Source organism: Ictidomys tridecemlineatus, chromosome 12, assembly GCF_052094955.1.
Source record: "Ictidomys tridecemlineatus isolate mIctTri1 chromosome 12, mIctTri1.hap1, whole genome shotgun sequence".
Lineage (NCBI taxonomy): Eukaryota > Metazoa > Chordata > Mammalia > Rodentia > Sciuridae > Ictidomys > Ictidomys tridecemlineatus.
The window spans coordinates 113,388,216-113,400,986 of record NC_135488.1 but is presented as its reverse complement, the minus strand read 5'-3'; the positions used below and the strand labels follow the sequence as shown (position 1 = coordinate 113,400,986).

The 12,771-nt window shown below is 33.5% G+C and overlaps 1 protein-coding gene across 1 annotated transcript in view; it reads right to left on the bottom strand.

Annotated features, from left to right (window-relative positions):
• Positions 1–12,771, bottom strand: part of Rock2 (Rho associated coiled-coil containing protein kinase 2) — a 135,026-nt gene that overhangs the window by 30,215 nt on the left and 92,040 nt on the right. The window contains exons 6-14 of the mRNA XM_005327366.5: positions 11,129–11,273; positions 8,171–8,309; positions 5,488–5,579; positions 4,605–4,764; positions 3,361–3,421; positions 2,465–2,476; positions 1,246–1,325; positions 829–877; positions 3–138 (exon numbers count right to left, since the gene is read on the bottom strand). Coding sequence (XP_005327423.2) covers positions 3–138; positions 829–877; positions 1,246–1,325; positions 2,465–2,476; positions 3,361–3,421; positions 4,605–4,764; positions 5,488–5,579; positions 8,171–8,309; positions 11,129–11,273 — 874 coding nt within the window. The remainder of the gene's footprint in view (positions 1–2; positions 139–828; positions 878–1,245; positions 1,326–2,464; positions 2,477–3,360; positions 3,422–4,604; positions 4,765–5,487; positions 5,580–8,170; positions 8,310–11,128; positions 11,274–12,771) is intronic.

Sequence of the window (12,771 nt, the reverse complement as noted above, 5' to 3'; positions counted from 1 at the left end):
ACCATCATTTTCCAAATTTCGTTTTTTGTCCGCTTCATGATCAGCTTTCCGCTGATATTCTGCATTTTTGTGCTGAAGAAGTGCCTTTTCTCTTTCTAATTGTCTTAATGCTGATTCCACATTTTTCCTTAAGGTAATCTGAAATAATAATTAACATTATTATCAAAAAGAAATATGTATAAAAACTAAAACAAAATACTTCAGCTATTTCACACAGGCAAGAGACCAAATAAAGAAAGAAAAAAAGAAAGAAACTACCACTGTTTTTTAAAAACTATAAAATATATTCCTTGTTTGGAAAATATCACACTACTCTTAAACAATCAAGATCATAAACGTTTTCTTTAGTATTGAATGTCAAACTTCCTGTAACCTTCCACCACTACTTAGCCATCATTATTTTATATTAACTATAGGTCTAAAGTATTATGAACAGCAATTAAACGATAGTCCCTTTCTGTTTTTAAACCATGCCTTTAACCACAAATAGAAATGCATTTTTTTTTAACTTGAAATATCAAGCTTGCAAAAAATCAAGTTTGCAAAAACAATAGAATGAAGCCTAAACAGAAGTTTCCCTATAATTTCAGTCTTGTCCTCCAGTGGTACAAAGTAGGTTTTACTATCTTGTATCAAGATACATATTACCATGGTATTAACAGAACTCTGTAAGCCAGACAGACATCAAGGATTTTTATCAACAAATATTAATAAAGGCTGGGAATGTGGCTTACTGGTAGAGCGCTTGCCTAGTATCCATGAGGCTCAGGGTACAATCTCTCGCACAGGGGGTGGAAAAAGTTAATAAAAAGTATAGGGCAACTTTACCTCTTCTTCTAGTTCCTTTGCTGTTTTCTCTAGACGAGCATTAATAGATCTAAATAATTTCAAGAAGAAACAATAAATAAAATAATTATAAAGTTAAAAATAATTACATAAATACTTTGTAGCTATTCTTTAGTAAATGCTTGAACATTTACTAAACAGTGACACATGTCTGTAATCACAGTGGCACATGCCTGTAATCCCAGTGACTTGGGAGGCTAAGGTAGGAGGATCTTGAGTTCAAAGCTAGCCTCAGCAACTTAGGAAGGCCCTAAGCAGCTTATCAAGACCCTGTCATTAAATAAAAATATAAAAAGCATGGAGGATGTGGCTCAGTGATTGAGTGCCACTGGGTCCCAGTCCCAGTACAAACAATAAATAAAAAAATAAATAAATAAAATATTTAGCTACAAATCATACTTGCACTTCTGTTCTAACTCTTCTTTGGCTTGTATCTCAGTGTTGAGGTGTTCTTCTAACGTATATAGTTTCTTCTGAATCTGTCAAAAAACAAGAAACTTTGTTTTGGTTATATTTAAAGACAACAGGCTAAAAGACAACAATGAGAAGCTTATTTTTTCTGCAGTCTTCACTATGATGGTATAATTGTGCCTGCTTAGTATGACCCTTACTGATAAAGAAAAAAACTCTCCCCTATTCTTTTTTCTGTCATACTACACATCTGTCTGAACACACTTATGCAAATATGAATAAAGAAACTCATTTTGGCAGAATTCTTCAATGAAATCAAACTTCAAATTAATTTCTGTAATCTTCCAACACACTTCTATAGATTATCATTTGAAAATATGGTTACTTTTTTGTGTTTATGAGATAAAGATAAAAGATCTACATCTGAAACAAATATTCAGAATATTTAATTGAATATATATACTAAAAAATACTATAAAATGAGAATATAAGCTCTTCTTTCATATCCTCCTCTTCCAAGTTTTCTCCTCAGTAGCTTTCCCTAGCTATGCTGGTCTTCAAGCAAACAAAATTACAATATTATTTCCTTTTTAAGGATTTAATTTTTAAGTTCCCGTGGTGTCTTGGATACAATGACAGGTATTTTACAAATGTTGACTTGTTAATTCTAACAAAAACCCTAAGAAAATGGTAGTATTACATCCACTTGGTCAAGAAAATGAAATTCAAAACAGGTAAATACCCAGGTCAAGATAGCACAGTTAGTAAGTGGTAATGTAAAAATTAACCCAGAACTATTAGATTCCAATGCCACTATTCTTTTCATTATTCTTCCTAGTGATTATATTCTCCATGGTTTCTTAATCATTTATCTTAAAATCTCTATAAGAATAAACAGGCTAATGGACTAATCAAGTTTAAGTGTTTGGGGCTGCCACTGCATTTATTTGAGCACACTAGTTATCACATTTTACATGTTCTTTCTACCAGTTACATACCCTTAATAAGTAATGAGAAAATTACACGATGTATATTTTAAATAAGAGATTCACAGTACAAATATTAAAAGAAATACTTGGTAGGGAAAGGTTGGAAATGTCTCTTTGGTAGATGAAGTGCTCCAAACGGGAGCTGGACTGTGACTATATTAAAACACTGCTAGAGTGATGGTTTTTCCGATCATTTTTCAATGTACTTGACAACATACCTCCTGGCTTTCCTATTAAAAGAAAAAAGAATAAAATGTGTGTTATACTTTATAAAATTCCTAATAAAAGTCATACCCTAATTATCCAACCTGATTTTTTACTTTTCATAATTTGAAGAAAATAATTTTGATTTACATGTATGTGGATGTACATGTATGACTTAGTTTTGTATGCAGTTAGAAATTACAGCAGTCACAAAATACAATTTGATAGAAAATCTTTTATATAAACACCATCCTAAAAGGAATTCAGAATTTGAATCTCTCTCCTCCTTCTTCTGTACCTGATAGATTAATATTTGTACACTTTTAAGCACTAAGGTCATAAAATTATCTAACTGGCATCAGAGCTGTTTACAAACCTATTCTATCACTTGTTACTAAAACTAAGCCTAAACCAATGTATAATTCACCTTTTTACTAGCCATCCTGTGTGGAACAATGATACTCTTCATTTAATTAACCACTGTAATGTTAAGGTGAACTGTATTATATAAGGAATACCATCTCATGATTTAAAAAGTAGCATCAAATGAACTTTTAAAAAGCCTTGGGAGTGCTGGGTGTGGTGGCATATATCTGTAATGCCAGCTACTCTGGAGGCCACAGCAGGAGGATTCAAGTTCAAGGCTAGGCTCAGAACTCAGCAAGACTGTCTCAAAATAAAAGGGCAGACTGAAATGTAGCACAGTGGTAGGGTATCTGTCTAGCTTATGTGAGGTTCTGAGTTCAAGCCCTAGTACTGCCCACCCCCCAAAATCAAATTAAAAAGGACTGAGAGTGTAGCTTAGTGGCAAAACCTCCCTTGCTTCAATTCCCAGTACCAAAAAATAAGAGAAAAAAATATGTATATTTGAACATGTGACTTAACTAGAGTAGTAAACGTGTATACGTACTTCATTTTTCCTTGATTGCACCAAATCATTTTCTCTACAAGACGGAGAGTCACTTAATAACCTAGAAGGGAGGAGAAAAATAAAATCTTTTGCATTTCATTTTAATCCATTGTCTTATTCAACCAAGTTATTCTCAGAATTAAATATTAACCACAAAGATTTCTCTTTCTTTTCACTTTATTTTAGATAAAGCAATATTTTTTGCCTCTGAACACTTTTCCCAGTAATTTAAAATGCAAACTTTCCTGCCACTCCTTCTTATCAGGTGACCAAGTCTTTAATTTTATAGGGATTTGGAGTCATTACATGGAACCCATTTTCCTCTTAATCAACTCATTTCTTTAACTATTAAATTTTTCTTCTATTCCATCTTCTAGAAAGAAACAACTTCAGTCAAAAGTCTCTTTGCAGAGCACACAACAATCATCTGCTCCACTGCTCATCCCAAGTGCCAATTTTATTTTCTAATCTTACATCCAATACTCACTGCAGTCAACACTTATTGATTTTTGTTTTGGCCAGGATTTGTGCAGAGATTATAGGTAAGAAAATCTCTGTCGTTCAACAAGTCCTCCAGTCACAATACAGCTCACACACCCTCTGTATGAGGTGCACTGGACCACACTACTCTGCTCAAGATATGCTTACATTCTCAACCTTTCTTTAGCTACCTGGCTTGGCACAATCCTCTCCTAAGTTTCCCATACCTTGGCCACTCAAATCCCTTTCCTACCAGCTTTTAAAATGCTACCTTTTCCCTGATTTCTCACGTGACCTTCCCCCTTAACCCACTCAAAATAAATGTGATTAAGTTGCTTAGGGACTCTCTAAAATTGCTGAGGATGGCTTTGAATTTGGGATCCTTCTGCCTCAGCCTCCCCAGTCAACAGGATTACTGGAGTGTGTCACCACAACCAGTCCATCTCAGATTCTCTTGGCATCCTTTCCTTATGGCAACATCACATTCTACCCTCCATTATGACTATACAATTCTCTTGTATCCTTCATGAAATGACAAACTCCTTCCAAAAACTGGTATTTGTTCTTACTTCATATACAACAGTGCCTTGCAATAATGTGTAAATGAGTATAACATTAAAAAATCATATAGTAAAATTAAAAATAATTGAGAGTTTAGGAAAATCTCTAAAGTTTAAAACAAATTAACATTTAATCTCCTATAGTTCTCAAATGTCACTTTATAGCTAGATTAGGAAAATAATAACATTTAATAATCCACATACAGATTTTCCCTATAGTAGGTAAATCCTATGAAAGGCAGCTGATTTCCCACAAAAGCTTTAGGAATTGGGAAGGTTTCTACATCTCCTTTATCATCTTCAATGTCATCAAAATTGCTGCTGTCTATGTCACTGCTGAGTTCAGGTACTACAGGAGCTGCCGCTATTAAAAGAAAAGAATTATTCATAAGCAAAATGTAAGAAACAATCCACCTCTATGTTTATGACATATTATTAAAATGATTAAATCATGTTTTACACAAAATCTTAGCAACACATCTTCCATTTTATCATTTCACAAAATTAAGATTTTATGAATAATTTGTTACTAAAGACCAGTAATAGATTAATTAGTTATACAAGTTAATACAATTAATCAGTTATATAAGGAAAGGTATACGATATTATTCTAGGTGTCAAAAATTATAAGTAGTAAGTAATAACCTGCACATATATTCCTTAAGGTCCTCAGTTTTCTACATTCTTTAAATAGAAATATTTCTTACCCTTAAAATGAATCAATGCCATAGGTAGACAAAGTAAAAATAAATTATTATTCTATGCTTTACCAGAGTACAGTCTCCATAAATAATTATTTGATTTGTTAGTCCAAATAAAATCATATAAGAATTTTCCTTGGCAAGTTAAGAAACATATAATACTTATTTAAAAGAATTGGGAAATACTAATAAGTACACATTGGTTTGCTAAGATATTGAGGAAATAGTAATTTATTTATAAATGCTGCCACAGGAAAAATTTGGAATGTAATCTCAATTTAAAAATGAGTTAGCATAAAGTGTATCAAACATGCCTGTTATGCAAAAAGTGGAATTTATTTATGAGATTTTTAAATGGAATGGAAATATTAGATTTATTGACTTACTCTCTCTTATGTTATCCCAATTCCACTGATCATTCTTAAAGAAAGGATGCTGTTTGATTTCTTCTACCCCATTTCTCCCAAGTCGTACCTCCCTAAACAATGCAGTTAAAGACTGTATTACAATAAAATAATGAAAAAAATATTAACTCATCTCAACAGTTTAACCAAAATAAGGATAAAAATGAATACGATTTTTAAAAAACAGCTTCAGCCTAAGTGTTTCTCTAAAATAATCTCAATTTTATAGCAATTGATTGCTCTAGATATATTAAAAAGACTTAACATAAAGCAAACAATATGGAAGTAAAATATACTTCCCTCTGTTGTTTATGTCAAATGGAAATATGTGAGACTGTCAAGTAAAAAGATTCACCTACATGTTTCAAACTTAAAAAAAATTCACATATTAAGTTTAGAGCTATACATATTTATTCTGATAAATTATCTCTTCATTTATATTAAATTATCACTCTATAAGAAAAATATGATTAAGGATTTCATTCTTTTGACTGTTCAATGAAGACTGTATAGGATGGGAATGTAGCTCAGTAGTAGAGGGCTTTTTTAGCACACACAAGTCCCTGTATTTGAGCCCAAGCACAGTAAGGAAAAAAAGACGAAAAAAAAAAAAAAAAAAAGACTGTATGAAAATAAAAAGCATTTGCTTTAAGTGTATTCCTGGAGCTAAGTTTACCATGAACAAGAAAAATTGTGCATTTTAAAGGACATACTCTTAGCCAAACTTATGACATTATATTATTTTCAAAACAGTTCAAAATATTCACATATAATCATCCTTAGAATGTTTCCTCTCCCAACAAGTTGCTAAAGCAAATCTACAAATCATAATCCATTCATTAATATATGCTGTACCTACTTTACAATGCAATCCCCACCCACCCTATTGAGCCCCCAAATCTAACATTATACAAGTTTATTTGAGTTTATCAGCATTGATTCTAAAGTTTTATTATACAAATGACTAACTCAAAAATTATTTGCCTAAAGAATAAAGATAAAATAACTTATAACTGTATTTGATGAAAAAATTATATACTAGCTGGATGTGATAATGCATGCTTGTAATCACAACTACTTGTTGAAGCAGGAGGATCTCAAGTTTGAGGCCATCCTGGGCGACTTATCAAGACTCTGTCCCAAAATTAAAAAGGGAATGGAGACCAGTAGTAGAAAGTTTGTCTAGCATGTATGAGGCCCTGGGTTCAATCCTCAGTACTGCAATACAATAACAACAACATTAAATTTGATGAGAAAAAACAGTTATTGTTTTTTTAAAAAAATGTGCCAATAAAGCTTCAGGTGGGGGCAGGTGATGGTGTCAATTTTATAAAATCATTCAATTTGAAAATGTATATCCCAGGATTCTACCTTCAAGATTTTATCCCACAAAAAGTGTGTAATGATGGGGCTGGGGATGTGGCTCAAGTGGTAGCGTGCTCGCCTGGCATGCGTGCGGCCCGGGTTCCATCCTCAGTACCACATACAAAGAAAGATGTTGTGTCCGCCGAAAACTAAAAAATAAATATTGGAATTCTCTTTCTCCCTCTCTTTAAAAAAAAAAAAAAAGTGTGTAATGATGAATGTATAAGCATCATCATTGCAGCACTAACAGCAACTAGCTTATAAACAATAAGGTGTGCATGTTGTATATTAGAGCTAGAAAAGCTAGATAATATTAGTTACCTAATTTAAGCCCATCATTTTATTGATGAGCAAAATTATTTCCCAAGGAAAGAACATAATTTCCCCATGATTACAAAGCTGATGAATGAGTTTGGACTGGAGTGCGAGCTCCTTTGCTAGGATGACCTCTATCACAAGTATAAAATATATAGGAGGACATCAGAAGAGAAATGAAGAAATAAAATAGCTTTATAGCTTTCTAGTTTTTTTTTTTTTTTTTGGTACTTTGGACTTAACTCAAGGGCACTTAACCACTGAGCCCCATCTCCAACTCTTTTTATTTTTGAGACAGGATCTCACTCAGCTGGTTAGGACCTCACTAAGTTGCTGAGGCTGGCCTTCAACTTGCAATCTTCCTGCTTGAGTATCTCGAGTCACTGGGATTTCAGGCACATCACTGCTGCTGGGCTAGCTTTTCTTTTTGAAGCAGGTTTTCACCTTTGTTCATCTATTTGTTTTAAAAAATATAAAATTTTCAGAACAGACTTGTTCATATTCAAATTCTAATAAGAGTTGGGAAGGAGGTATTCTCGTATCAAACACAAACAGTTTTTAAGATTATAAATTGTTAAATGCTCTTGTCTAGTATGTATGAGGCACTGGGTTTGATCCCCGACACCACATAAAAATAAAAACAAATAAAGGCATTGTTTCTAACTAAAAAAAAAAAAAAAAGGTAAAATGGGAAGAAGACAAAGGTTTTATTTCTTTCAAATGTGTTTAAAGCTTACTAGGTTTTTTTTTTTTTTTTTTTTTTTTAATGGTTTTAGGCATGAGGATTGAGGTTAAATTACAACTGGGCTGCCCAACCAAAATGCTAAAGGTAACCTAACACAAGGCTAAACAGTAGGAAAAAGCTTAAATGCAATTTGGTTAATGAGAGAGATGTTTTTCATATGTAACTAAATTAGACATGCTTTCATTTCTACAAATTTAAAAGTAATGGGGCTTCTCTACAGAGAAATCCAATGTACATTACCTATCTGTCAAGAAGGCACAGATGAGACTCTTCGCATGTTTAGAAATTTCTGCATCTTCAGGGAAACATAGTGAATTTTTATGATCCATAATTTTGCTATAAGTTCCTACAAGTGAATCTGCATAAAATGGAGTGTCCCCTAAAATTCCAAGAAAGAAGATGCTGAATGTAATAGTGGATGCAAATTAAACACTTTTCACCTAGTTTTTAAATGTTAACTTTAAATTTGCCACATGCATGGAAAACAAGACAGGAGTCCCAATTAAAACAGAAATGTACAAAGAAAACATTTAAATTTTAACTAGACTCATGATGATCCTTCTACCCTTAAAAACAAAATAAAATCAATGCTAACTCTAAAATTTGGTGTTTTCTGTGTTTTTCAATTTACTTGTTCAAAGGTACCTATTTTCTAAAGCCCTAGAAGAAGAGGCAAAGCAAATAAGAGAATATATTCTACTTTCAAAAGATTGCAAGATACATCTTCACGCATCATTGAACTCAGGGACACTCCCCAGCCCTATTTTGTATTTTATTTAGAGATAGGCTCTCACTGAGTTGCTCAGCACCTTGCCTTTGCTGAGGTTGACTTTGAACCCGAAATCCCTCCTGCCTCGGCCAACCAAGCTGATGGGACTACAGGTGTGCGCCATTGTGCCTGCCTAGAATTTGTTCTTAACTTAAGAAAAGAAAGGGTCTTGAAGCGGGATGAGACCAGAGTATTTTGATGCCGGAGCTGGATTGGCATCTTGAGATGGGTCTCTAGAGCTGTTATACAATATAGCAGCCACTAGTGATATGTGGCAATTTAAAGTTAAACTAAAATTGAAAAAAAAAAATGAAAAATGCAGCCCCCTAGTTACATATATCAGCCACAGTTCAGTGGCAACCACACTGGCTGGTGTAGATGTAAACTGTCTTTATCATGACAAACTGGACAGTGCTGCTCTGAGAGTCAGAGCATGTCTCTATTCTTCCACATAAGAGGGAGCAGGGCCCAGAGTGACTGCATGTGACCTGCCTAAAATGACAAATAGCTAGAGCCAGAAAGGGTCAGAAATTATCTCCCAACGTAGTGTTGTCGCCAACTACTGATTATCATAAAGAGCCCCTGAAGCAAGTGTAAAGACAGAAAATCCTAAAGGAACAATTCTGGTCACTACCCATCAAAAGCCACAGCAGGTAAAGGCCCTGCCCCATATGTCTATAGGCCAAGTAACTTGAGTGCTGGCCAACTTCTCTAAGTCAGCCAATGCAAAACTTCAAAAGGTATATTCAGATTGTTGTTTGAATTCAAAGGTGGGTTTGGGGTGCAGAGCACTGAATTCAAGAATTTTCTAGTGTAATTTTTTCTAGTGTGGTAGAATCTTCTAAATGAAGATCACTGCCAACTAACTGCAAGCACTGCAGTAGGCTCAGAATACTGTAAATCACTGCCATTAAACTCTAATTTAGTTCTCAGACTTGAAAATAGTAGTGGAAATCTAAATGGTCTATTCAAATGAGCCAATTTACTTGTTCAAAGGCACCTATTTTCTAAAGCCCTGGAAGAGGCAAAGCAAGTAAGAGAATATATTCTACTTTCAAAAGACTGCAAGATACATCTTCATGCTTCATCAGATCACATACCGGAGGTGGGAGAACAGACAGCTACTGGTACCAGATGGTATGTAAAAAGAGACTTATTACAACAACAAAGGTCCCAAACAAAGTAGGTCATACTACAATATGAAACCAAGTATAAGAAGATCAATGACACATATATATTGGATCATCACTAAAACAAGACAATTTATACCACAAAACAAAGGCCCCAAACAAAGTAGGTCATACTATAATATGAAACCAAGTATAAGAAGATCAATGACACATATATATTGGATCATCACTAAAACAAGACAATTTATACCACAAAAAAGCTCCATAGTATTCATTTAAATTTGGGATTTACTAAACATTTCTAATTTTTTAAGCAATAATCATACTCTTATAGATTTTATACTATCAATTTCTTTTAGGGTTCTCATCTAGAAAATAAATTTTGTAATTCCAAAAACATATTTCTATCAGCCTTATGTTTAAAATATTTATAACAAATAAGATTATCCAAAAAACTCCATGTAATGTTATTAGCCTTATCGTACTTACAAAAGTACTAAATGTAATTAAATCTTAGTTATATTTTCCCTCATCCCAAGACAAGTAAAGCAATCATAATTGTCCTCATCCAGAAGATATTTTTGTGACCCCAGTGCTTAGGAATAGAAAATGTTAGAAATAAAGTCTATGACACATAAAAAAAAGTTTTGAAACACTTAAGATTTTCAAATTTTGATTTGGTCAAAGTGAAAGAAATGACTGAATTCGCTTGAATTTTCTAAATCTGAAATATCAAAAAAATTTCATTCCACTGAATTACAAATAAAAAAATACAAGTAGTAAATAAAAGGAATACATTTCACAAAATCAATACAAAACAAATCTACAAAAACCAATAAGTACTGTTAGTGCTGAGGTTGTAGCTCAGTGGTAGACTGGCTTAGTATGCATAAGGCCCTGGGTTCAATTCCCAGCACCATAGGAAAAAAAGTTACTTCTAGTTCTGTTATTGTTTGTTATAACCAACAGTAAAATCTTATATTTGAAACACTGAAACAAATACAATTATCCCCCAAAAACCTTAGAATTGAGTAGCTGTAAACTTGTTCTTGCTCTACCATTTTCTTAACTCAAAAGGGTCTACTGAAGAAATATTTTCTAACAACATACTTTTAATTCCTTTCATGCTCTACTTATTCCACTTAATCACTGTGCCAGGTTCATTTTATTTACTACTAAATCAAAATTTCCAGAAATTTCAGTCTTCCCTAAGACACATGCCATTCCCTTATATTTCCAAATCCTTGACTACAGTGTTATGAAAGAGTTTTGAAAAAAGAACTTAAAATATTTACTCACCTACTAGCATCTCAAAAAGGAAAACACCAACAGACCACCAATCACATTCTCTCCCATAATAACCATCACCCCCTTGTGATTTCAGAACCTCGGGTGATATATAATCAGGTGTTCCAACTGCTGTATCACAATGTACCATGCCTGTCTACAAACAGCAGAGAAAGAGACCATTGTGAATATACAGAAATATCAATGAAACTTATTTGTTTACTCTTAGGTAGAGAGTGACTACACACTGCCAGTAACAGAGCTTCACTGCCAACATGGCTTTGGGTACAGGGAATTGAAATGTATTATGAAATGCATAAAAATGTCTGGATTATGGAAGCCAATACAATTCATTTTTACCAAGGACTATCCTATAGTTTATACTTTGCAGAAAAATTTAATAGGGACTTATTAGGTTAAAGAGAACCTCTGAACTTGCACGGCTTCATAGAAATTAGAATTTAAAATATGAGACTTCAGAGCTAAACTCTTACTAAACACACACACACACACACACACACACACACACACACACACACACACACACACGTCTATTTAGCCTAAAGATTCAAAAGCAGGAGAGAAAGGGCAAGATATAAGAAAGAAATGATATAAAGTTAGACTGCGACAGATGGAAAATTTAGGTTTTAAAGGAATGGAGATATATTATGGCTTGAAAAGAAAAAGAGCATTTTAAAAAAGAACAAGAATGACCTTATATAAAGCATGTTCATAAAGTTCAAATCAGTTAAATGGAAAATTCCATGTGATGAAGGTCAGAAGGGAAAGTTGAATATCAGTTTCAATAACTACCTGCCTGCAGAATAAACACTTTTGAGTAAACTATGCAAATAGCACTCTCCTTTTGGAAAATTAATGTTCTACCCCCAGAATATTTGGCTAACACATTAAGGTTTTTAAAATAAATATTTGAAAAAGATATTTAGGAACTATCACATGAGAAAAGTTCTCAAATTATATGGATATGGAATGTACATTTATGACAAGTCTCAGATTCTTAAAAGAAATATGGGAAGGATAAATCAGAAACTAAAGAGATTGATTTATACCTGCAGGGAGTATGTGGGAAAGGGGTAGAAAGAAGGAGTAATAGGAATAAGGTAATAAGGAAAAAGAGCAAGGGACTCTACTCTGAGCATACATCTTATACAGCTTTAATTCTTAAAATCAGGGAAAAATTCTCATACAAAACTGTAAAAACTGAACCTGTTTTATAAATGAATCACATAACTTCACTGTATGGGAACTGGAAGAGCAGCCCCAAGTAACTCTGGAAAACATCATTGGGGAGGGGTGGTAGTACTGGGGATTGAACTCAGGGGCACTCAACCACTGAGCCACATCCCTAGCCCATTTTATTTTATTTTATTTTATTTAGAGACAGGTCTCACTGAATTGCTTAGCACCTCACTTTTGCTGAGGCTGTCTTTGAACTCATGATCCTCCTGTCTCAGCCTCCCAAAGAAAACATCGTTTTAATAGGAGACTCTAAGGCTAAAAACAAAAGAAATACATAACAATGTTAGCAAATCTGTTAGCTACAACAGTTGGGTTTGGCAGTTATGAAATAATTTTAGGTGTATACTAGGGTTGTAGAAGAAAATACACGACAGATAATGTGAACCAGGTGTTTT